The sequence below is a fragment of the Phasianus colchicus genome, chromosome 1, assembly GCF_987193195.1.
Source record: "Phasianus colchicus chromosome 1, bPhaCol1.hap1.1, whole genome shotgun sequence".
NCBI lineage: Eukaryota > Metazoa > Chordata > Aves > Galliformes > Phasianidae > Phasianus > Phasianus colchicus.
This window is the reverse complement of record NC_143436.1, coordinates 157,335,526-157,362,170: the sequence shown is the minus strand read 5'-3', so window position 1 is coordinate 157,362,170 and position 26,645 is coordinate 157,335,526. Positions and strand designations below refer to the sequence as shown.

General features: G+C 35.3%; 1 protein-coding gene across 3 annotated transcripts in view; it reads left to right on the top strand.

Annotated features, from left to right (window-relative positions):
* PIBF1 (progesterone immunomodulatory binding factor 1) overlaps positions 1–26,645 on the top strand; it is a 164,481-nt gene that overhangs the window by 123,855 nt on the left and 13,981 nt on the right. For 2 of the 3 annotated variants that reach the window (XM_090130912.1, XM_090130908.1), the window contains 3 exons: positions 3,733–3,835; positions 8,917–9,047; positions 18,116–18,200. In XM_090130912.1, coding sequence (XP_089987038.1) covers positions 3,733–3,835; positions 8,917–9,047; positions 18,116–18,200 — 319 coding nt within the window. Of the gene's footprint in view, positions 1–3,732; positions 3,836–6,422; positions 6,796–8,916; positions 9,048–18,115; positions 18,201–26,645 lie in introns of those variants that run through there. The other variant, XM_090130919.1, reaches the window with a different exon arrangement.

Genomic DNA, 26,645 nt, shown 5'->3' with positions numbered 1-26,645 from the left:
GTTAACATAAAGAGGTTTTCTTAATTACTTAAGAATACAGAAATAGGATGAAGAAAATGTACTGTATTTAATACATATCTGTCAGGAAATTAAGAATGGTAAAGTTTAAGAGCATCTTTTTATCTTTACATACACAGCATTTGATTCCAGTTACGTTTTTCAGTTTCCTCTGATACCGTTTGATTAATAGATAAAAATAACATATAGACCAAATAACATACCTTTTGGTCATAGTCATTTTTAAATAATAAATTTATACAATGCATTGTCTTTAAGAAATAATGGTGACATTCAAATAATTCATTGTGTGCATAAAGGCTACAGCTCACTGTGAAAGATAGGGAATGTAGGTTTATCTACAATATTTTACATGATTTATAATCTTTTTTAACTGTGACAGCAAAAAAATACTCTGCAGTTGTTTAAAATATATCCGAATAATATTAAAGGAAAACATAACCTAAGATCAAAATCATGTAATGGTGGGATGATTTAGGCTGAAAGGAACATGTGGAACTTAGTGGAGTCCAGCATCCTGCTCAGAGCAAATCCAATTGCTTAAGACCTTTTCCAATTTAGTAAATGTTGTCAGTATTGTCTATCAGATTGGACCTGTCGTGTACTGAGTTACATATTGCTGTAAGCATCATAAAGATTTTATGCAGTACTTAAGTTTGGCATAGTTTAATTTGCTCTTTAGCATTTTTATGCCTCATCATACTGTTTCTTAGTAAAATTTCTTTTTATACTACTTATGTCACTCCAAAAGTAATGCATTCTATTTATTTCCATAGAAACTATAACAGCTACAAAGAGCACAATAACACTATGTGATAGAGCAAGTTCTTAGCTGCAAAACACTGTTTTTCATCAGTCATCATTTTGTAGGTGACCTAGTGTCACTGTCTGAAACTATGCTCAAATCCAGTGTTTGATCTCTGTAAACATTCAGCAAGTGTCGATTAATGTCAGTGGGTGTGATTTTTTTTTCCTCATGGAGGAATTCGGTTCCACACTTTTGCTTTACATGCACTCCCACATCACTCCATTCTGTCAGACTGCCTCTCTGCTGCCATCTGTTGTGTGGGAAAAAAATGGAACTTAATATTGATGGGAATGTTCTGCTGCCATACCACCACTATCTGCCTCTGTCACTGTGAGACAACATAATAAATAGGAGGCGTTGCTTTTGGAGCAGCCCTCTTAAATAGAATTCTAGAAAAAAGGCAAAGCTGTCTATTCAAGCACAATGCATGATGGTGTCTATAGCTTTTTGCTTTTACTTGCCAGAAACAACTATCTCATGTATTTGTATGTAAGTGCCATACACCCATACTAGTAAATTAAGTATTTCTGGGAACATTCTCGAGCACTGAGATGAAATAGCATGTAGTAGCACACTTTCACAAAACTGAATTCTCGGTGTAGTTGCACGTGTACTTTCTAGCAATGGTTGCTGGCCCAAATTAACTCCTCCACTGTGCCTAAAAGCTGTTTGGGATTACCACATTCTTGAGTTTAGTTTCTGTTATAGTGGAATAAAAAAATGTCCAGAATTTGATATCTTTGGAGATGTAAATTTCTGAGAACTTCTTAAAATTTCAGAAGTTTTTTGAACTTTTTTTTTCCCCCACCATATTATGTTCAATTTAGATTGTTTACACATTCAAGGACCTTTGTCCTTTTTGTTTTAAATTTAAGCTACTTGAAAAAACAACTGAAAAGCATACTTAACATAGTTCCTTGTGCTTATCTTTAAATCCTTGCACATTCAGATCAAGTTCACTGAACAGTTGTAACTGGAATAACTATGATGGGCTACATATCTATAGATGTGACACTTAGGGACATGGTTTAGTGGGTGCGGTGATGATAGGTTGACAGTTGGGCTTGATTATATTTTTTGCAACTTTAATGATTTTGTGATTCTACATTCCCCAAGTTGCAATGGGAAGGTATCGCTGTTCCCCTTGCGCTCCAAACATTAATGTGTAAGATTCCTGACTAGATATATTACAGAAGTTTGATTTCTGTTTTGTACTAGATGGGATCCTAATGCACATCTCATAACTCATAAGCTACAATCAGAAAAACGAGCTTGGGGAAGTCTATTTTTCTCAGTTAATATGTATACAGTCTGATACTCTTTCTGGAGAGAACCAACATTCTAGTGAGTGCTATTTCCAATTTTGGGTCATTCTTCTCCTAAGAGGTGAAAGAGTATCTGTGTGAGAGTAGGATCATAACACAGAATATCAAGAAATTAAAATCAAGAGTTCTACCAAATAGAAAAGTATGTTCATTTTTACAGAGGGGGAGAGGGTGGATATGACTTCTCAAATTTTCTGAGAATGTACACATACTCATCTAGCTTTTCATCTAACTTTAATTCTCAACTTAAGAACAAATAAAACCTCCCAGTTGGTCAGCTGTAAACCACTTATACTCTTACATGTTCACCATCATAGTCCAAAACTTGTTATTTTTTTATTTGGTTATTATTTTATTTATTATTAGGTACACGTTTTCAGTGTATGGAAGATATACATTGATTCTAAGATCTGAACTGGAGTGACTCCTCTCTTTTCTTCAATGTAGATGTTTTGGAAAAAAATGGCACACACTTGATTGAAACAATAGATTGTTGTGTAGAGCTGTTAGTTCGGTGGTTAAGGCACGTAAAGGGATGTGTGTTGATTAGTGGCTGGAGTACTTAAATATGGAGGCATTCGGTGATACTTTCTTGATTTGTATATCTTTTTGCAGTGAGTTACCAAGCTGCTGAATTCTGCAAAGATGACAGGACTCGTTACAGGATAAATATAAATATCTAAATACAAATTTAGATATCTTGCCATAGGCTTAGGGACAGAGACTTAGTATCCAGCCATTGTAATCAATTTAATTCTGATTAATACAGTCAGTGAATTTTTGAGTACATTTCAGCGCATCCAAGAGTCTGTTTTATGGAATATGTTCAGACTCCCCTGTCTATTGAATAGGGCTAAGTGACTGTAATAACAAATTGAAAGACTGGGTTAGATACAATTGCAAAGCTTCTTTCCAGGTATGTGAAATCTTCCCATTGCTGCCTATGGAACTATGCTATTGAATTGATGATGGAGTCTTCTAATATTGGACATGAAATATGCAGGAAGTTGTAGCGCTTACACAGCTGAATAATTCTTTTGTGGATCTATTTTTTATTTAAAAAATAAAAATAATAAAGTGGTAATGACATTTAACTAGCATAGTAAATGTCAGATAAAATGATTTTGCCTTTGTTTAGAAAATGATCAAGTATTTCATTTTTTGTTGCTTTTCTACAAGATATATGTTGGTATGTATTTTTAAAACTGACTTAAGCAGAAGCCACTTACGGTGATTCCTTAAAGTAGATAAAAAAAAGTAAATACTCATGATTAGTTGAAGTATCCTGACATGATTATTGCAATTATAAAGAATTTACAAATAATATAAATAATTACTTTTTAAGAAATATTACCATGGCGTCACTACAGGAATGCTATTTCAGTGCTATTGAAGTCTGTAATGTTTTCACTGTAATGTTTTCATTTTTTTTTTAGCTTTGACGATTATGCACGGTCTCACTGTATAGTTTATGTATTAGTATAAAATTAAGGCAATCAAGTTTTGAAGTACAATTGTGAGAATTTATTTAGCATAGTTTGGAAAAAAAAAATCAACTTGAGCTTGTTTTTCTTGGCACAGTGTTCACTTGGCAAGGAGGTTACTGCAGCTAGAAAAGCAAAACTCGTTGCTTGTAAAAGATCTGGAACATCAGAAGGAACAAGTAACACAGATTTCACAAGAGGTAAATTATTGCTCCAAAAAAAAAAAAAAAAAAGTGTAGAAACTACAAACATGGTGGAACAGCTGTTCATAAAATGGAATATTTTCTAAACACTGTTTATTATCTATCTGATGTCAAAAAAAAGCCTCATAATTAACCAAAACTCCATGGTAAATGTTCTGAAAGAAGTTTATATTGTATTTTGAAATGAAGATCAAAAGAGGGATTACTTTGTAGGCTAAACAAGAATGTAGACCCAGACAGACAACGTTCTGATTTCTGAACAGAAAACCAGCTAGCCAAACTAGTTTGTTAAGTGAGTATCTCATTATATTTTAAAAAGCTCTGCCCTTATATCACATTTGAAGATATTTCTGTAAATCCTTTTCTATTTTGCTGAGTCTTTCAAATATACAAATCTAAGGGATATTTGATATAAGCTGTTTAAAAAAAAAAAAAGTTGAAATTAATTTTTTGAAGTATTACAAGGTGTTAAATTTCATATGTAATAGCTGAAATTGCATATTACACTGAGTTGGCAAATAAACACCGTAAAATGATCATTTTGCAATCTTCCTTAATTAAGCTGAACTAATTTTTTGAAATATTTTTAAGATTGTCTTACCAGTTTCTCCTAGCAACCATGGAACTCTATCTTGATTTGCTGTCAGGTAGTGCCACCATATGAAATTTCAAGGCTACCTGCTTTGGAAATATGGTTGTTTTTTCATTTATTTTAACAGTAATTATAAATTAAGATAGCTATCCTGACCTGCATTAGAAATAGTGTGGTCAGCAGGAGCAGGAATGTAATCATCCCCCTGTATTCCGCACTGGTGAGGCCACGCCTTGAGTACTGTGTTCAGATTTGGGCCCCTCACTACAAGAAAGACATCAAGGCCCTGGAACGTGTCCAGAGAAGGACAGTGAAATTGATGAGGGGACTGGAGCACAGGTCTTCTGAGGAGAGGTTGAGAGAGCTGGGATTGTTCAGTCTGGAGAAGAGGAGGCTCAGGGGAGACCTCATTGCACTCTACAACTTCCTGTAAGGAGGCTGTGATGAGGAGGGATTTGGCCTCTTCTCTCAGGGCAAAAAACAGGACCTGAGGAAATGGCCACAAGATGTGCTAGAGGAGATTTAGATTAGACATAAAGAAAAACTTTTTCTCTCAGAGAGTGGTCAGGCACTGGAATGGCCTGCCCAGGGAGGTGGTGCAGTAGCCATCCCTGGCAGCATTCAAGAGGTGTCTAGATTCGGAGCTACGAGATATGGTTTAGCAGCTTGTGGTAGCAGTGGTGGTGGGAGGACGGTTGGACTGGATAATCTTGTAGGTGCTTTCCAAACTTGTGATTCTATAATTCTGTGATTCTATGTAAGTACTTTACAGTGCAAATATTTGAATTGTCTGCATATTTATAAATACGTGTGTACTTATGTGTTTGTTTTTATACATGTAATCACATATAGCTAATTTAATTTTAATCAAATATATGTCAACAGTGAATGTTTATTTATTTTTAGCTAATATTAGATTTTTTAATAAATTCTTCCAGATACGTGTTAGTAATCTGTATTTGATTAAAACATATCTATCATATATTATTGATTTAAAGATTCAGGGGTATTGATAAATCCAGTGTTATCCTTGATAGTTTTCTTAATCATTAATAAAATCTGCGCTTTATTCTCCATTAAAATGTCTAGCTTCCACTTTCGTAGAATTTTTTCTTACCTGCTGTGGTTTTACATTTGTTTCTAGATCTAGAAAGATTTAGAATTACAGACTTTCATTCAAATTCCTGCAAAGTTCCCCCTTTTTTTTTTTTTTTTTTTTTTTGGAAGAATGGAAGAATTTTCATGGGATGTTGTGTGGCCTTTTCTTGATCTTTTATCATATAATTGTGTATTTTAAATCGGGATATGACTCAGTAATAAGTTAAATATCTTTATAACAGATTGTTAGCTAATGCACAGCAGCTACTAAGTCTGTTGAGCTCTTACAAGGTTAAATAATAAATCTTTTAAAACTTGCTTTCCATTTAATTCATATTTGGCATTCATATCTAAATGCTTCATTGAATTTTTTTTTAACATATGATTATTGGATTTTTAGATTCATATGTATTATTTCAACCATTCTACTTGCTACTCAATATACATACAGACTTTTTACACTTATTTATGGGTTAGGAAGTAGTTCGCTGTTCTTGTGTACAAACTAACAATCTGACTTTTCAAGCAGAGGACAAAAATGTTCTGAAAATTGTGTTTTCTTCAAAATTATATTCAGTTTTATTGTATCTCTGCAATTGTGGGTTGTGTTGTTTCTAGGGTTTATTTGCTGCTTATTAAGAGTTATTTGCCTACTAGTATCAACTTTTCCCACAAAACTAACTTCTCTTATAAATTATCTGTACTTCATGTCTTACGCAAATTTTTGTTATCTTTATTATTTTTATTTTTTAAAATTCAGTTTGCTATTTCTACTGTATCCCGTGAGTTAGGATGACATTTTACTTGATGGTACCTGCTTTATTGATTGTTTGTTTCAAAGAGCAAAGCAACCCACTTCAAGCTCAGGTAGTCCATTATTCTTTTCATTGACAGTTAGTTAAGACATCTACCTGGAATCTAGAACATGGATTGAATGTTGATGACAAAGTGATTGGACCAACTTTTATTTTGAACTCAGATTAAGCACTGGGATTGTCCTGTAGTAGTTATGATACAACCTTTCTAAAACTATATGAAAAGAGGGAGATTATGAAAACTACAGTAAGTGTTCTTTGTAAGATTCTTTTTATGGAGTATCCTCAAAGAAGTATTGCTAAGGTCTTACAGAAAGGGAGCTATATAGAAAAGGTTTTGTGTTGATCTCCTCAAAAAATTTCATGTTACTAAGAAGAAGATACACACTTCTTAGATTCATTCATTTGATGGAACTATGGTAAGCACTGTGCTTGCTTGAATGTTGGAACCCAATGTAAAAGTTCAGCTGCTGAAGAAAATTAATCGGATATAATCCGAACGGTAATATACCATTTCAAGGCTGTATTTTACATTATAGGGTCTTCTATTCTCAGATTTTAAGAGATTGAATATGTAAGAATCTTGTACGTTAAGGTAGAAATCAGAGATGCTTACAAAAAAAATAATGCTTTTGCTCAAGGATAACAATTAATTTATATATATGTATTTATAAGTAAAATTTATCCAATACATGCATTTGATGCTTAATGTATTCCAGTTTAATGATGATCTCTTCTAAGTATATAGAATAAAAATAGCTAAACACCATGATGGAAAGGGATAGCCTTTTTTACTAAATGTGATGCATTCTAGCTAGTAAAATTAGCAAAAGAACCAATGAGTTTAGCAGTATCAAAACAAGCTTGCAAGACCTGTTATTTCCCACCGAAGTACTTGAAAGTAATGAGGAACTTCACACCAAGATGACAGCAGCTTTTGAAGTTTTTTAGATTATCTGGAATGTGATCGTCTGAACAAGAAATGCTGGATTTTGTTTCTCCTTTAAAGGCAGCCTTAGGGTTTTATACTGAAATTTTAGGCCAGCCTAGAGATTGATATTCCATGTCTTGAAATTATCTCTTTGTCATGTAGAGATTCCTTCTGTTGTCTTCCTGATATAGATCTTTTTGATAGCTTCCGCTCTCAGAAAGCTAATAGCTTAATTTATTTTGTTGTTGATTATCAATTTATTGAAGATAATTTGTTTGTTCAAAAAGATGATTGCCTTTTATTTTTAATTCTCTGCAATGGAATTGGAAATTCTCTGCAGACTAGAGTAACTTCCCTAAATAATGTATTTAAGTAATATTTAAAGATTTATATGAATTGTAAGATGTGCACTGTTACTTTCTCTCTTTCCACTTTTTTAAAATGTGAAGTTAACTCTCTCTTTCCACTTTTTTAAAATGTGAAGTTAACCCCCCTTTTAGCAAGGTCACTAAGATGAATAAGGAAAGTTTTGTCTAAATATTGATTTTGAGTTAGTACAAACCATTGGATTATAAGTTCTTTACACATTTGACTAAGAGGAAAGAAGAAAAAATGCAATAAAATATAAGGGAACCAGAGGAAGAAAGAAAAGAACTTAGGCAACACAGCCTCATGTTTTGAGGGGACTGAAAGAAAAATTAGACCATAGAAAAGTCCTGAAATACTCCTAAGGCTAGCTTAATAGGATGGTAATAGGATGGTGGGGTTTTTTTGTTGTTATTGTAGGGTCTTTTTTCCTGTTCACTTGGAACAACAATTTGGCAAATGCAGATTGTTTAATCTATTCAGAAATTTTTCACTATGTGGAAAGCTTAACCATTTCTAATGTATTTCTTCCATTACACATGTTTACATCAAAACTTTAAAAAAATTGGTATATTTTCTTTTAAATCTAGTTGATGTTCATGACTTGTACATGTTCCAGCAGATGAAACTGCTAAATCTTGACGTTTGAACTTAATTCTGTATTAGTAAATTAGTAATTTAGTAAATCAGTAATTCTGTATTTAGCGAATCATATTGTTATGCTGTTCAAGATACAAACCATATCAGCTAATATTTGGTTTTTATTTCTAGTGATCTTAGTTTGTGTAGGATATAAGACTAGGAAGGCTTTGTTTCCTACGTATAGGTATGAGAAGTCTTCTAAACTACTCTGTTAAACATCTTATTGGATGTTTCTATACAGTTATTGATAAAAGAAAATGGGACTTCTCTTCCATTATTGCCGTATTTTTATTTAGATTCAATTCCATTCCAAATGTTACTTATAGTCACTAAGATGAACAGAGTCTTTGTTCATTCTCATTTTTTTCCTCCATCAGTGAAAGCTGTTAAATTAAAACTCTTGAAAATGCACATTAGGAGAATTTAAACAGTGGTAGCATGATTATAGTGAAAATATAGAAAAATTAGAATACAAGTAAGAAGGTAATTTACTAGATATTAATTTGGAGATAGATTGTCGCATCTTTTGAGACAGCAGGTTTGGTTTTTATATTACTATGCAATTGGTAATAATTGTGATTCAATAATAAGTTACTGTCCTTATAAAATTAGTAACACTTTTTTTCTTTGTCAGCTTGACAGAGCAAATTCTTTGTTGAGTCAAGTACAACAGCCATACAAATACCTCATTGAGACTGTGCAACAGAGAGATTCTCAAATAAGTGTGCAGAAGGAACATATTGCAGAACTTGAAAAAGATGTCAGGTAATTAAATTTGCTGCTCATTTATTTTAAATTGAAAGTAAAACCATTTCTATATGTTTCATTAGAAAACTGTTTTATTGTCCATCAAGTAGCAAATATAGACATTCCATCATTGACTAAGTCCAGCCGCTTGGATGGAAAAGACCTTTAAGACCATGAACCTAATGCTACCAAGTTCACCACTAAACCATGTCCTTAAGCACCATGTCCACAACTTTCTTAAATATATCCGGGGATGACGACTCCAGCCTGTTCCAATGCTTAACCGCCCTTTATTTGAAGAAACTTTTCCTAATATCCAATCCAAGCTTTACCTAGTGCAACTTGAGGCTGTTTCATAGCACATCCGTTCAGAGTATTAGGATGCTTTGGAATAGGGTTTTCTAAGCCCTAAGGAAGAATACCTAAAAATTCTTTTATCCAAATAAATCTATACACAAATACATTTATAAATAAAGTGACATCTTCACTCATAGTCTCTATCAAGATATCTTTTGCTGGCTTATTATGAATAGATCATTTTTCTTCCAGAAAACAAGCGTTTTAATTACTTCCCTGAACTTGATATGTTACAATATATAATATGTAAATTGTACTTTTTCAGAAGATGAAAAATCATAATAATAAGTACTTATGTAAGGCCTTATCTTCCAATTGTGAATAAAATAAAGAATTGGTCAACAACAAATAAAATTTTCAGATAGCGGTGACATGAAAACTTTTCTTAACTATTCATGTAGTCATCCAAAAGTCTCTCGGTAACTGGGGGGGAAAAAATGGATATTTGAGTATTTTTCAGTTTTAGATTTTTTTAAATGAAGTTTTCATGTTTGCTTAATAGTAGATTGATCGGTTTTCCGAAAGTGTCTGTTTTGTGCCATTAAAACATAAGAACTTGCATTATTAGCATTGATTCTCTTAAGCTTTTACAGTTTATCCCAAACACTGCTCAGATATTATTCCTAAATTTAGCCTACAAATTTAGGCATTTAAATTAGGAACTTGGCCATGTCAGATTTTCTTAGTAGCTCACAGAGGAAGTAATTCAGATTTCGGATGGCGTGAGCCTTTTGTGGGAGATGCTTGTTAATCTTCATTAGCTATAGAGGGAATTTTTGGCCTCTTAAAGAAAATATATCTGTACCACATAGTGAGTAAATAGATGAGCAGTACTCTATTGCGGCAAGCCAAGATGTGCTCACCACAACTTAGTCTTTCTTTGAATGAAATTATAGTCTGACAAGAAACTATTTTCACCATCAGTGGTTTTGTAGCAGAAAAGTGACACTTCACACACTGGATGTTTTGGTAAGAAGTTTTTTCCCATAGTTTCCATTTTTCTTCCTTTGAAACAGAAATACCTAATATTCTCTTGTCACAGTTTTATCTTAACCATAATTTCATTGACCAGTGAAATTATTGGAAACATCTCTGTGGTTTTTTTGTTTGTGTCAGTAGTTCCTAACTCCACTGTTCATACTTACACATTTAAATCAAATGTCCTAAATTGTTAGTTGAGAAATCATAATCTGGTATAAAATTGATAATGCTGATCACAGGCTTTCCCGTATCTGTAACTGGCATAAAAGTTAGAGGAAGAGAGAACTATTACATTCCAGCATCGTCTATCATGACAGTAGCCTTTTGAAACTACTGATGACAGATTTAAATTAAAATATCACTTTGGTGACTTCAGATTATTTTGCAGAATGCTGTCCCTCAGTTCTCACAGAACTTAATCTGAATATGTTTTCAGTAAATTAATGAGAAACCCTACCAAATATGTGCCAGGTAGTGCTCTGATGAATTAAAAGATTTAGACCATTACTCATATCAATGTTTCTCAGTCTATTAAATATTATTTTATTGGTTTGTCTGTGGAATATTTTTGAGAGGGTGAGTTCAGATAATTAATGCTGCTCAGGAAAGGACCTAAATTCTACAGATAATGTTGGTGCTATTAGAAAAGCAAATAGTGCAATAACTAAATATTAATTATGAAACCTGGCTTCTCTGTATCTCAGAACTCAGACAGGAGTTGGTATTTATAAATCCATTTCAGAATGAAATTTCAGATTGTTCTAAGAAAGTGTAATTTCTGACATCAGTTATTTCCACAAAAGGAGTGGGATATTCAGGCGGATCCTTTTGTTATGACTCTTGAGAAATCCTACAGGTCCATCCAACTTTCCTTCTGTGATCTCTGTGGTTCACTTTAACCACAGTAGCTTTGTGCCCATATCCATAAGCCAAATTCTTGAGCCAAGGCTGTCTTTCACAACCCCTGTATCTGGATTTCTTCCCTGCATGGGAAATACTCTGTAATTGTTTAAATAATATTCAAGGTTGTTTGTATCAATAGTTGGCAAGTTGAAAAGAGAGGAATGGTCAAAATGTGTACCAAATTGAATCAAAGCCTGAAAGTAGTCAATAGTTGTATGCTTAACTGCTTAAGCACTGCTTGATTTCATGTGTGAGTTGATTACCATTCAAAGATGAGAGATTACTGAGGGACAGTCAAAACCCTATAAAATGTTGCCCATGCATATCTTCATTAGCACTCTCCTCCACATCTGCTACCGAATTCTTCTGGGCAGGACACTGACTGTGTGCTGCATTCTGCAGTGGAGCTGAGGTGTGACTGGGAGGAGGCCACCTTGTATACTTGTGAACCGTGTACCTGCAGATATTCTCATGTCTTGAATAACAAGGCATCTACAGGATGAATTTATAGGTCCCCTTATTTCAAAATACTCTGTAAAGTAACCTCTTATTTGTTAACTCAAATAGCACTTATTAATAAAAGTAAATAGTGATGGTTAATAAGAGCAGTTGTGTGTATGTGGATGACTCTTTCATATTATAAAGAAAGCTCTCTAGCTTGCAGTTCTTTAACCAGAAATGAAAACACTACATTTAGCTCTCCTTTTGAAAAGAAATGCTTTGTAACTATGTCATGCTGTGGGCAAACAAGACTGTGAATTTCATTCTTGTGTGTGTAGTGAAGTAATTGTAGTTTTGGTACATAGTTTTGTGCTGAAACAGCTAGGTATATAAATAACTGGAGATATTACACAGGACTTCATTCATAAAGAGAATTTATTTTAAATGTACTCAAATTTCTCCATACCCATGGTTGATTTTAAAAGTGGTTTGCTGACCCAAAAGCACTCCTCAAAAGCCTAACTGTATGGCAAACTAGAAGCAGTACAAAGATTTTGCTGAGAAGCTGTGTGCATTTTGGGTTCCCTAATCGCCTTCCAAACATAAATTCAGCATACAGTGTTAGTTGACTTTTTCCCATCATAGAATGAGCAATGAGCTTTTTGTGAGAATATTGCCTTCTGTTAAATGTGCATCATCTATCCAAACAATAATGTAAGCTACTTGTGAAAATCCTTTTTCAATTTGGACACTACACAGACTAGAGTTCTTAAGTCTCCTGAAGTAATCAGGTGGAGGAAGGGTCACGTCACTCCCATTTACAAGAAAGGGAGCAAGGAGGACCCCGGGAACCACAGGCCGGTGAGTCTCACCTCTGTGCCTGGGAAGATCATGGAAAAGATCATCCTGGATGGCATGCTTGATCACATGAGGAAAGGGCGTGTGATCCAAGACAGCCAGCATGGCTTCACCGGGGGAAGGTCATGGTTAACCAATCTGGTGGCCTTCTATGACGGAGTGATGGCATTGGTGGACAAGGGAAAGGCGACCGATGTCATTTACCTGGACTTGAGCAAGGCCTTTGACATGGTCCCCCATCACATCCTTATCTCCAAACTGGAAGGATGTGGATTTGATGGGTGGACCACTCAATGGATAAGAAATTGGTTGAAAGGCCGCAGACAGAGGTTGGTCATCAATGGCTCTGTGTCCAGGTGGAGGCTGGTAACGAGCGGCGTCCCCCAGGGATCTGTCTTGGGACCGGTGCTCTTTAACATCTTTATCAATGACATCAATGACGGAATCGAGTGCACCCTCAGCAAGTTTGCTGATGACACCAAGCTGAGTGGTGCGGTCGACACGGTTGAAGGAAGGGATGCCATTCACAGGGACCTCGAGAGGCTAGAAAGGTGGGCCAGGGTGAACCTGATGAGGTTCAACACAGCAAAGTGCAGAGTTTTGCACTTGGGCCGGAGGAATCCCAGGCATCCATACAGACTGGAAGGAGTGGTCTTTGAGAGCAGCCCCACAGAGAAGGACCTGGGAGTCTTGATAGGTGAAAAACTTAACATGAGCCAGCAGTGTGCCCTTGCAGCTCGGAAGGCAAGTGCTATCCTGGGCTCCATCAAAAGAGGGGTGGCCAGCAGGGACAGGGAGGTGATTGTTCCCCTCTACTCTGCTCTTGTGAGGCCCCATCTGGAATACTGCATCCAAATGTGGAGCCCCCAGTACAAGAAAGACAGGGAGCTGTTGGAGAGGGTCCAGAGGAGGGCCACGAAGATGATCAGGGGACTGGAGCACCTCCCCTATGAGGACAGGCTGAGGGAGCTGGGCTTGTTCAGCCTGGAGAAAAGAAGGCTGTGGGGTGACCTCATTGCAGCCTTTCAGTACCTAAAGGGAGCCTACAAACAGGAGGGGAATCAACTCTTTCAAAGGGTGAGTGACAGCAGGACAAGGGGAAATGGTTTTAAGTTGAGGGAGGGAAGATTTAGGTTGGACGTCAGGGGGAAATTCTCTACAGAGAGAGTGGTGAGGTACTGGAACAGGCTGCCCAGAGAGGTTGTGGATGCCCCATCCCTGGGCCTGGTTCAAGGCCAGATTGGATGGAGCCCTGGGCAGCCTGGTCTAGTATTAAATGAGGAGGTTGGTGGCCCTGCCTGTGTCAGGGGGGTTGGAGATTCATGATCCTTGAGGTCCCTTCCAACCCTGGCCATTCTGTGATTCTGTGATTCTGTAATCCAGTTGAAATAATCAAACAGCAGACTTCTAAATGTCTTCAAAAATTTGATCTGTGGTTATTGTGCTATGGCTGCATAATGAGAGCTCACAAATTCTTCATATTTTCTCTCCTCTAAAAAACTTTTATGTCAGAACTTTTTTATATCTAACTGCATGAATTTAAAAAACTACGTAAAGGTTCAAAACTCGCTGCCTACTCTGAGCTCATCATCATTTGCAGAGAAAGGGCACACATTATAGATTCAGTTTTATGTACAAAGCCATCTTATATGCTATTTTTTAATTTGATTTTTTTTTTTTTGTGGTATTTGGATATGATGCAAAGAAATAATCCAAGATTGAATTTAAAATTTCAGCTTCATTGTACTGTAACTTGAAAGTAACAAACATAAAGGTACAGTCCTTATTTCATAAACGTTTGGGATCCACAGTTCTGCAGAAAAGGAGCCTACTTTTTGTCAAACTGAATAGAAGCAATAATAAAAACCAGTAATACTAAAACAAGGTTTATTTACTGTATCCAGCACAAACATATTATTCAGAACATTTAATAATAGAAACTTCTGAATAAGCCAATAGCTGATATTCTTAGTCCAGAGATTTAAAAGATACCTTAATTGCCCAAATTTAAATGTAATGCTTTAAAATTTGAGACTAGGAAATGTAAAAATTTCTTATGATATCCACGCTGGATGGCCTGTAGATCCCAAGGAAAGCAAACCAAAACAAGGCAGTATTGCCATGTGTATGTATGAGACAAGTGTATTCCGCATTCCTGGTCCCTGGATTCATATCTGGTGAGATCTTGAAAATGTAGTGGAATGCAGGTGCATGCCCTTGTAGATGTTCTCTTTTTTTCTTCAAGCCGAAGCACATGGAAAGAGTATGAGCTCCCCTGCTGTAACCTGAGGACATTCCCTCTAGTCCTGTCACTGTTACGCGAGAGAAGATGCTGACGCCCACCTAAGCAAAACTTCCTTTCACAGCTGTAGAGAGTGATAAGATGCCCTCTGAGCCTCTTCTTCTCTAGACTGAACATCCGCAGTTCCCTCAGCTGCTCCCCATAAGACCTGTACTCCAGACCCCTCACAGCTTCAATGCCCTTCTCTGGACATGCTACAGGGCTTCAGTGTCTTTCTTGTAGAGAGGGGTCCAAAACTGCACACAGTATTCAAGATGCAGCCTCACTGAGCTGAGCACAGAGGGAGAGTTGCCTCCCTACTCTTGCTGGCAGTGCTATTTCTGATACAAGTCAAGATGCCATTGGCCTTCTTGGCCACCCAGGCACACTGCTGGCTCACATTTAGCCATGTGTCGACCAACACTCCTAGGTCTATTTCTTTCACACAGTCTTCCAGCCACCCCTTTCCAAGCCTGTAGCATTGATTAGGGCCAAAGCTGCAGCCAAAGTGTAGGACCCAACATTGGGTCTTACTGAACTTCATCCCATTGGCCTCAGCCCTGAGACCCAGCCTGTCCAGGTCCCTCTGTAGGTAGGCCTTTCCTACCGCTGGGCAGATTGACATTTCCTGCCAATTTGATGTCAACTGCAAACTTGCTGAGGGTGCATTCAATGCTCCCATCCAGGTCATCAGTAAAGATATTGAAGAGGACAGGCCCCAGAACCAACCTTTGGGAACATCCCTTGTGACATGTAGTCAACTGAATTTAACTCCATTCACTACCACTCTCTGGGTCTAGTCCTCCAGCCAGTTCTTTACTCAGCAAAGAGTAAGCTACGGGCTGCCAGCTTCTCCAGGTGTACACTGTGGGAGACAGCGTTAGAGGCTTTGTTGAATCCTAAGTAGACTACATCAGCAGCCTTTCCATCTTCCACCAGGTAGGGCACCTGATTAAAGAAAGAGATCCGATTGGTCAAGGATCTGCCTGTCATGAATCTGGATCAGTAGAATGATCTTTTTGCAAGGTTACAATTTTTCTACCAACATGAAGAGAGGGTACTAGTATATGGTTAGGGATAGGAAAGGCTGACCTTTGAACAGCAGGTTTCACGTAAGTCATCTGAAATGAACTTTAAAGGAACTGCTGTCTGCTTTCTTACACTACAAATTAAAACTGGATTAGTTTAAACTGCTTGTTGATGGACATGTGAGATGGCTTAAAGTTAGAACCTCATTGACCTCTTATATCCAAGATACCTGTTAGAACATTTTCTTTACAGGGAAATTAGCTTCTTCCCAAAGTGAACTTTCAGGAAGTTTACTTGGTCATTATAGGTGTGAATTTATTAACATGTTAATTGTATCTATGCCTCTTTTGCAATATTCTTTCAGAAGAGTATGATTTATTCCCTTTTGACAGCAATGATGAAAAAGCATAATTATTGCAGAACTACTAAATCTGAAGTCTGTGTGTATTTTGGTAATTCTGCGTTCATAGGGTTTCTACATACAACAGAAAACACATAAAGTGCTACTGAATGATATAGCAGACTAATTCCTGTATTTTATCATAAACAAAGAAAATGAGAATAATGCTGAGACTGCTCCACATGGGTTGGTTTTGTCATTCTTTCAGAAAATACAACTGGTGTAACTAGAATAGGTTTTACTCTGTGGATGAAATTAAACCTTGAACATGAATTTCTGGTTAGTCATGAATGCTTTTGTATGTGCTCATTCGGTACACTATTTAAGACATACAGGAACTTTTCATTATTGTTTCTCTAATAAGTTTGTGAGTCGTTGTCTAAAATGATTGGTTTCTGCTCTGAGAAAATCCAAGAAAAACTTTTGTATCAGTAAATTACAACAAATGAACCCAAGAAAAAAGAGTACAGCAATTTTATGATGATTAATAATGTCACAGAAAATAAAAATCTTGAAAATACTATAATATCCTTGTAGTTTTTCATAAATTTTACTATTGCCCTTTTAAGTAACTGAACAAGGCAGCTAAGCAATTTGATCATGGTAAGCAAAATTTCACAGTATTAATGAATGCCAGAAGAAATTGACAGCTGAAGTCTCCAGTACAGAGCTTGTAAGAAAATTCCAGAAAATCTCTGGAACAGAAAATGCTGTTGTTTACTTGAAACAAGCAGATGTTACACATACAACTAAAGAAAATGTTGATTTATTTTGCTGATCATTTCTGGACAAATATTGGGAATATTAAATAATTTGTGTTTGCAATATATATAATTGCTCCACTCAATTTCTAAAAATTTAATACATTTGCTTTTGAACTCACGATCTGATTCAGTACTGTATGTTTGCATTTCATATGCAGAGTTGAATTTTGAATAGTTGCTGATGCATATTGCAGTTTATGTTGCAGAACCTATTTAGTTAAGTCACAGTAATGGTGCAACATTGTTCTACTAAGAAAAATAAGAAAATAGATTAGGTTCAGACATTATGTATGTATTAGTGTGAAGTTTATTATTAGAAACTGTTGTTTGAGATAATTGTGAAAATATATTTAGCTATATAAGATGAATTGCTACCTAGAATCAGAATGAGTACGCAAAACAAAATTTTCATGTTCTACAACTGTTTAAAAAAGGACAATTAAAGCTAAATTTGATGTTGCATGCATTTATGCTAAAATAGTTTTCATGCTGTTCATGAGAAAAACTTGATTTTTTCGAGTCTCTTGTCATATCAAATAAAAAAAATGCATTTGAAATTTCTGTAGAAACTTCAGAGCTGAAAGTGGAAGCTGCATCTTGATATTTCTTGTATTTATTTTCAGAATTCTAAATACAGTAGTATCACAAAAGGGTGATTTTTGAGAGGGTGATGTCTGATGCACTAGTGATGCAAATAGAAAAAGGAATTTTGATATTGAAATCCGGGGTACAACAAACCTTGCATAGCTTTTGAAATCAACTCTTTTTGCTAAGAATAAATCAATAGATAATAATAGAAGGTTCTGATAACTTTCAAATTACCCTTTAGGGAATTAAAAAAAAAAAAAAGAATAGAATTACATGACTAAATAAGATCTTGTATACATCGCTGCATTTAGGTCCTTTTATAAAAATTCCAGTGCTTAAAGATAGAACAGGATCATCTGAGCAGATTTTCATTGTTTCCAATATTTAGCTTTAGCTAAACATTTAGCATGTTTCAACCAGAATACAAGATTAAAAGAGATTATCTGTTGCTATTAACGTATTTCCTATCCTCTTTTTTTGCCAGTCTTTTAAATAAAGAAAAGACAGCTTTGCTGCGTGTCAAGAATCAAATGGCAGCAGATTTGGAGAGACTTCTAAATCACCGTGAGGTAATCTTCCTTTTTTAGCATTACTACCATAAAGTCCATTTTCTCTCTCCTTAGCCTTAAACCATAGGAAAAAATGTTTAAATTTGATTTTTTATTCCTTTTCTTTTCCTGTGCCATTTTGAGAAATACATGTGATGATATCTGACAGGCACCATAGAGAACCTGCATATAGGTGTCTTTATCTACAGCTGTTTGCAAAGCAGGCTGACCATGAGCCAGTAGTGAGCCCTTGTGGGCAAGAAGGCCAGCGGTGTCTGGGCTATCCTGGTATCCATTAAGAAAGTGTTGCCAGCAGGTGGAGGGAAGTGATCCTCCCCCTCTACTCTGCCCTGGTGAGGTCATACCTGGAGTACTGAATCCAATTCTGGGCTCTCCAGACAGGGAACTATTGGAGAGAGTCAGGGTGAGGAAAGGAAACAAAGATGGCAATCACTTAGGTTTCATCCAGAATTGTATTTCTGTATATACACACCTGAGTTTCATCCAAGCAAGAAGTCAGAGTGCTTCTGGAAGAAGAGTGCTTCACAAGTGTGCAAAAATGCATTTTAGGCATAAATATATTATATGGAGATTTCCAAAAGGCTTTTGTAAAGATCTTGCCTTTAACAATATTGAGAGACTAATCTACTGTGGAGTATTTGAGAAAATCCTTCTGTAAATTAAATGTCTGAAAAGAGGATAGAAATAAATGAAATTTACCTATGGAATTCCATGAACAAATCTGGAAAAAGATGAGTAATAATATGGAAGGTTTGCTGAAGCTAGAGAATAGTGAAGATATAAAAACAAAAGCTGACAATGAGGAGTAGTTAAACACTCTCCCAGAGTTACTGAACGTTTTGGCAAAGATTTGCAAAAAAAAAGAAAACAGTAATTAATAAAAAATTATGAATGTGAGAAAAAACAAGACAAACTACCTACAGAAGGTAATGGAACCTAAATAACCTCTTACTGGTTCAGAATGATCATTGTGAAGTTGTTTTATATAAATAGTTCTCTAAAAATACTTTTCATTTCTCTGACTGAGAAGAGAGAAGATGGGGAGATGCCTTTCAAGGAACTTGCAATTCTCCTGAAGTATCCTTGTCACTCATTCTAATACCATTATTTCTACAGAAACCAGACTATTCACATACCTCTCGAAGTCCTCTCACTACACCTCCAAAATTATTTTCCCCATCTTCTTTTACTGCTGTTGCCCAAAACTCCCTTCTTACATTAGTACAGCAGAACTCATTTTTTTAACTGATCCAACACAGTTTGTCTGTGCCAACCAGTTACAAAACCATTTTTGTTAGAATAAAACTGAAATAATTTCACTGACAGCTGAGACTAAGTGAGCCTTGGCTTAAGCTAAAACTACTGTCATTTCCCTGAGATCAGATCTGAGATTCGAATCCCCTTAAATTGAAGTAAAAAGAACAAGAGTTCTTAATGTGTTTTCTATGCTGAATCACACTGGGTGGTCATCTGATGCAATATCCTCCTAGAATAGTTTTCACATTTAACTTTCAGAATTGTCATGCTTGTGAAGTTCCGCATACAGTGATTAAAATAGTCTTGTTACAGAAGAGAATAATTGAACATGCTTCCCCAGAGTAATTTTCAGGTGTCATTAACATAGTAGGATCATCAGTAGGTATGTCAGAAGTGATCATTTGATAGCTCTTATTTCTAATGTCTTTATCTACATCATATAATTAAATTTCAAAATCAGGACTGAGTCTTAACGCACATAGAATCATAGAATGGCCTTGGTTGGAAAGGATCACAGTGATCATGTAGTTTCAACCCCCCTGCTATGTGCAGGGTCGCCAACTACTAGACCAGGCCCAGAGCCACATCCAGCCTGGCCTTGAATGCCTCCAGGGACATGTTTAGTTTGGGTTTTATTTGGATATTGGTTTTTTGTGTATATGAATTCCAGTGCTATCTATTAATATAATAAAAAACATAATTTACAAACCTAGTATGTTAATGATATGAAAAATACTTTAAAAAAACTAATTAATTAATTGTATAAACATGTAGTGAATTTATGAATTTTGAACATGATAGACCTTTGGCAGACTAACTTCAGATTTACTTATTTCAGAATATCCTGTTCCTGTTCCTACCACTTCTCTCAAGGAGCAGCACAAGTAGTGCTGCTCCTTTTGTCTTCAGGGCCTATTTTTGTTGGTTTCATATCAACCAACATGCATTGCAGCTGATTAAATTGAGCAGAATATGGCAAATAGAATAAAAGTTTATAAATTTCTACCTCAAATGCTATGCAACTAAACAGTAATAGCCCCTGTCACTATCTATGTCAATTGTTCCTGATATGCGGCTGTTTGCTTCTTTGTCATTTTGCCGCTCAGTATTTTCAGGCTGTGGCCATCAATGCAAGCAGAGCTGAGTGAGACACACTAAAAAAGAAGAAAAGAAGCATGTGTCTGAAACAGACTTCTTCATGAATATTCCTTGTACCCTAGATGTTAAGAAATTGAGAAAATATTTCCAACATTATTACGTTTGTTCCATATTTTTTTTAATATCTGATAAAAAAGGTATATTGTAATATTTCAACTAACAATGATAATACTTATTCAAGTCACCTTTGCAGAAAAGAATATAAATACTGAAACATTAGAAGTTACATATTTGGGGAAAGAACACTATGAACTGTTAGTGCTATGCAAACAAATACACAAAAAAAATGAAAGAAACATAAACATGAGCTAAAATTGTTTGAGGAAAAGGGGTGGACAAGTGGCTTTTTCTGTGGGGGGTGGAGAGTGGTTATGTTTGCCTTTTGTCATTTCTGTTTATTCTAAATACTGCCTGTTACTTCCAATTTTTAATGCAGCTGTCTTCCAGTAGTCTTACCATTTATTAATTTCTCTAAAAGGCAGTTTTTGTATACACTGAAATCTTTGTACAGAATAAGACAACCTAGTTTACAAAGAATTAGTCTTCAAGTAAATTTCTTCGCCATCTTAATTAAAAAAAGCTACTTAAAATATGGAGCAACATCATAATTTCATTATTTCATTTAGGTGGGCTATTTTTAAATATAAGTAATATGCAGTGTTTAAATCCTTAATGTATGTATTTTGAAAAAATATGAATGATGGTGATAAGTGTTCACTGTATTTTGTTACGCAATATGATCACTATCAGTCTTGTTTAATCATTGTGCATATTAAACTGTCAATTCATGTTAGGAATTACCCTTTTACCCTTGTTTTCAAGTTAGAACAGTAGAATTCTTGAATAGATAAAACTAAGATATTCATAGTTAATATAAACTAACGTTTTAAGTACACTGAAAGTACAAGCGCAAGTGTCAATGCTGTCTTTCCATGTTTCAGTAAGTATACACTTTTGATATAAGGTATTCCAGCCTGTGTGGTCTCAGATTGCATTAACTCATTTTTTAATGAAATGTTAAGAGTTTTAGGGTGGGTGGGTTTTTTGTTTTTTTGTTGTTGTCATTTTTATCTCCTTGTGATATCAGCTGGATTCATACCCTTTGATTTTGAAGTAAGTACAGCATTTTGCATACTTTTTACGTAAAGGTTTTATACTTATGGTTAATCTTACTTCCTTTATCATTTATTTTAATCTTGGAAGAAAGAAGTTTAATACTGAGCTCTAAATGTTGGGAGAATTCATATTATTCTTTTATTACATAAAAAAATGTATTTCATGTAATAAAACAGCTCATTATTTCAAATTATGGAGACTAAGGTAATCTGATGTTGAGTATTACATTTGCTCTGAGAAACTGAAGTGAAAAGTTGTCATTTGACTGGTGCTTTCTTAATAAGTTTGGCCACCCATTCAGGAGAAAAACAGAAGCTGCTTTTTTGTTTCCTTTTTTCAGTTGTTTCTTGGCCTTCTGTTTCCTTTTTTTTCATTAATTAATTAGTAAATGAATGTGAAAAACCTTTTAATCTAGCTTCTCATGTAAATTATTGAGAATATGCTGGTGCATTCACAATTTCTGTGGATTTCTTCTTTATGTGGATAAATGCAAACTATTACTTCAGAGCAGGTTTGGTATCTGGAATCATGCTGAGATGTTCTTAGAGGTTCATAATATGGCCTGCACAGTGCAGCTGTTCTCTTTGAGCTATCAGAAGAAACTGTGATGCCATTCATAAGCCCCTCAATGCACGATAGCAAGTACAGTTGGTACAGCTAAGTTTTTCACATGATTTCACACTAAGAAATTTTACATTTTATCAGGGTAACCAATAAGGTTTGTAATTGTTTTTCCAGATCCAACAGAAGAGCATAAAACATTGTTCAGAGAGACAGTGGAGTCTCCCATTAATAACCTGTACTAAAATGAATTTTGTTTTTTACAAGGATATAACAATTCCAAACATCTTTGTGTTACTATCTGTACTTTGCATTATTTTTTCAATCAGCAGAACCTTTATCTTTCACCATGGGTAACCAAACCACACACATAAAAAACTTGAACCTTTATTTATCCAACTCTGCCTTTAGCCTTATACCTGCAAAGGACCTTTCTTGCCCTAATGTCTTTGTGTAGTCAGAGGGGTGCAAAAACAAAGGATTTTCCTTCAGAAATAGTCAGGATGAAATTACACGTTAGGCCTGATTTGACCTGTTATCTATAACACTGTCTTTCTGCGTTGTTTCTGCCTTCTTCTCTGCCCTCATCTTGCACCAGCTCTGGTACTTCTCTAATAGTGCACTGGAACCACTCAGATTACTAAACAGAAATGTAGCCGAGACTACAATGAGAAAGGATATTGAATTGTTATCTAGCAGTTTAGCAGTTTGAAGAACCTTTTAAAAAGGCCCACCAAGATAAAGAGCAAAGAAAAATACATATATATGTCAGTATTTCTTACTTGGGGGGAGGGTGACAGGCATTTGTGTCTAGAACTGCAGAGCAAAGCACACAAAACTTCTGTGCTTTTCTCTGTCTGAAATCCAAACCTTATCCTTTTCTGCAGGTAGCACTAATTTCTAACTTACAGGCACTAAAGTGCAGTACTCTGTGAAGTGCTAAAGTTAAGTGGGATAATCCACTAAATCTTTCCAGCTGAACTCTTTTTCTCTGATTCTCTTTGTATATTTTCCTTCTCTTCTAACAATCAAACTTTGACTAAAAGAAATATTTACCACGAGCTCTGTGATCTTGGCACTTCCATTGTCTTTCATGGTCAATGCAGTTGGTATTTTGAAACATCAGAAGTGTAATTTTAGACTTTATTCATTGGCTTACAAACCTCAGATAAAAACTTGGAAGGATGGTCTGTCAGTGCTCAGATTTTTGGCAAAAACCTTTAGCAATCATTTTCTGAGATCACATTTAAGAGGTTGTAAATTTGCTATGCTTTGATACATGACATTGTACTATTTCTTCAGATATTTAAGATGCAAACATATTGTAAAGGAATGCTAAAATGTGCAAAATTAAAGCTGCTTACCTTTAGCTTATCCAATTCAAAGTGCAGAGTATAGAAACTTAATTCTGGAAAAATTAAGTCTTGAAAATAAACAAACTCTTATTTATATTTTTATGTGTGTACATAATCCTCTGGTTTTTGTTTGTTTGTTTGTTTTTTAAAAAGGTAGAACAATTATAATGAATGGAGAGGGCTTTTTAAATTATTTTTCAAACATAAATGTTCAAGGAGACATAAAAAGAAAAAAAAGTGAGATAGCGATGTAAGAAACAGCAATAGAAAGCCATTAAATTGGCATTCCTCTGAGTGTGAAGAATAGTTTTAGTTCTTATGAATATAGGAGAGAGAACTCAAGTTGCACTACTTTTTATTCATTTATTTATTTTGCCTGAAACCACCTCTGGCAAAAGAGTGTTTTTTTTAATATATAAAACTAATATTGTTAGGATATTGTAGTAAGAAAGAAAAGGGTAAAATTTACAACATGAACAGCGCAGAGGAAGATTGTAAAGTCCATAAATTTCTTAGAACATAATTGTGCAGACATTATTAGTTATAAGTACCTTAACATCATATACTGGTTAAAATGACATGAAAATCTGCTGAGATTTTATCTCCTTTACACATCTGTGCACTTGTAGTACATTAGCAGCTGTGCATACAAGTGATAGAATGTAAACTTGCAGAACTAGTCACCCACCTTGGTGACGCATTCACGTGTTACTGTGCCAAAGCTCTTCAAGTCGAGTTTGCAACCACAAACCAAGCATTGGCTGTCTGCTATGGGACACAGCAGTAAAAGTCTAATAGTAGTGTAAATACATTTGATATCAGTCAGTTAAATGGATATAAACACACGGGGCTTGATTGCTATTTGTTTACTTAAATCAGTTTAGCTTATGTCAGTAGATTGTTGTATTACTCTAATTGAATTGAGGGCTACATCTGCCTAAATATGTGTGCCTGAATTAGTAAAGAATTCTGATTGAGCTATTCTTGCTGAAATAGTCTACCTAGGTTAAAGTTAAAATGCTTGTTGTCGGACTGGCTGTTATGTTGAATTTGTATACCTATTGGCTGATCACAAGCTTTCCAAATCAAATTCAGGACTCACCATTTATGAATAAGCATAATGCTTTTCTCTGCCGTGTAACACTTCCCCTTTTCAACATTTTCCCTGTCTACATAAAAATAATCCAATGTTATAACTGAATGTTTCTCTGGTCTTCATCAGAATAACTGAAGACCTCACAAATACTGTCCTCGCAACATGGAGCAGAAAAGTATTAGCTCTGTTTGGTAGAAGCAGCAACCACAGTGAAAAAAATGGTGGTTTACCAAAACTTCATGGAGTTTGTGGCTGAGGTTAAGCCAGGAATCCATGTGTGCTAATGCAGTATCTTAATCAGTCATTCTTTTTTCCTTACATTTTTCTGATTAAAGGCTTGAAAACAAAATCTCCTCAGTGTTTATTTTTCCTTACTAGATGCGAATTACCTCTTTTTTTCTTCTAAGTAATCTTCTTATATGTGAATTGATTGCAATTTGGAAGTACTTTCGCAAGCAAATTACATTTTCACTTTGTATATTGTTTTAAGAATTTACAATCGCATTGATTTTTTAATCCACATCTCCTGAAAAAGGCCACTTTCCAAAGTCCTGTAAGCTTCTTAAAAATTAAAACTAACTTTGTTTTTTTAAAATTTGAACTGTGGAATCGATACATTTAGTTATCCTCATCAATATGCACGCACCTATACACTATACATGCACACTTTGGAATAATGGTTCTTCATTTGGGTCTTTATTCCAGAAGTCACATCTGTGCTATTAAAGGTCAAGGACCCCTGTTCCGCAGCCATACTGGTTTCATAGTGCGTATAACAGCTGTCCTGCAGACTAGATTAGCTCTATACACAGTAGTCTCCTCTAGGCCCACATGATGGCTATGTTATCTTAATACTGAGAAATTTCTTTTGTTTTAATTCAAACCTTCCAAAATCATGTGAATCTGAATTAATAACATACCACATGTTTGAGGATGCAAAACCTGCTGGGAATCATCCCAGCAGAAACTCCACCGAACCGAAGGAAACAAATGTGGGGCACTTTCATCCATCCTTCCTTTCGAGGGGAACAGATTGTTGAATAGCAATGAACCTTTCCTAACAATACTTAAAGTCATCCACAACAGAACAAGGGAGCAAGGTAATACTTATCCACTATAGTTTATCAGGGTACAGTGCTCCAGCTCAGACTGGGTGCTGTTCTATTTAACAATGCTGACATATCCAAAGAAATTGGGTCCTGCTGTCGTTAGTCATTTTTGTAATTGTCTTTATTATTAACTTTATCATTGTCTTTTGTCTTTACTTTCAGCAAGTTCTTCAAAACAAAACAAAAGAAGAAAACACTCTTTCTTTAAAAAGACATTTCTTCACTAGCCAAAAAAAAAAAAAAAAAAACCGAGAGAGAGAAGAAAATCCATAGCAGGCTGAAGCTCTTGTGTGAACGGTATTAAAAATGTAGCTTGTTTTATCAAAGCAAAAAGGGAGTCAGTCGAATGCAAGTTGAGAATCATGAAGCAGCATTGCATATGCAATGCATGAGAGCAGAGAAAAAAGACAGAACACATGAAAGAGATAAAATTAAGAACAGAAAATAGTTATTTCATTATCCTCAAAATGTGGAAAAACTATCATATTTTTGCTTTTTTAATGAATGTTTGCCTAATGTATTTTCCACCGTGTGCATGAGAGTGGAGGGAGTCCACATGATCAGGCAGGAGGAACAGCTACTAATTAGTCCTGTTAGCATATGCATAGTTTGTTAATGGTTCTAATTGTTTTTTTCAGAGTGCTTCTATAAATAAACAGGCTATAGTTCCCAGAGATTTCTATAAATTTTGATGAATATTGGACTTTAAGCATCGTTAGGTGAATTATCAGAAACATTTGGAATTGTGATATTGTTCTCAAATTTTAATATTTCTAGAATCTGAGAATCTAAT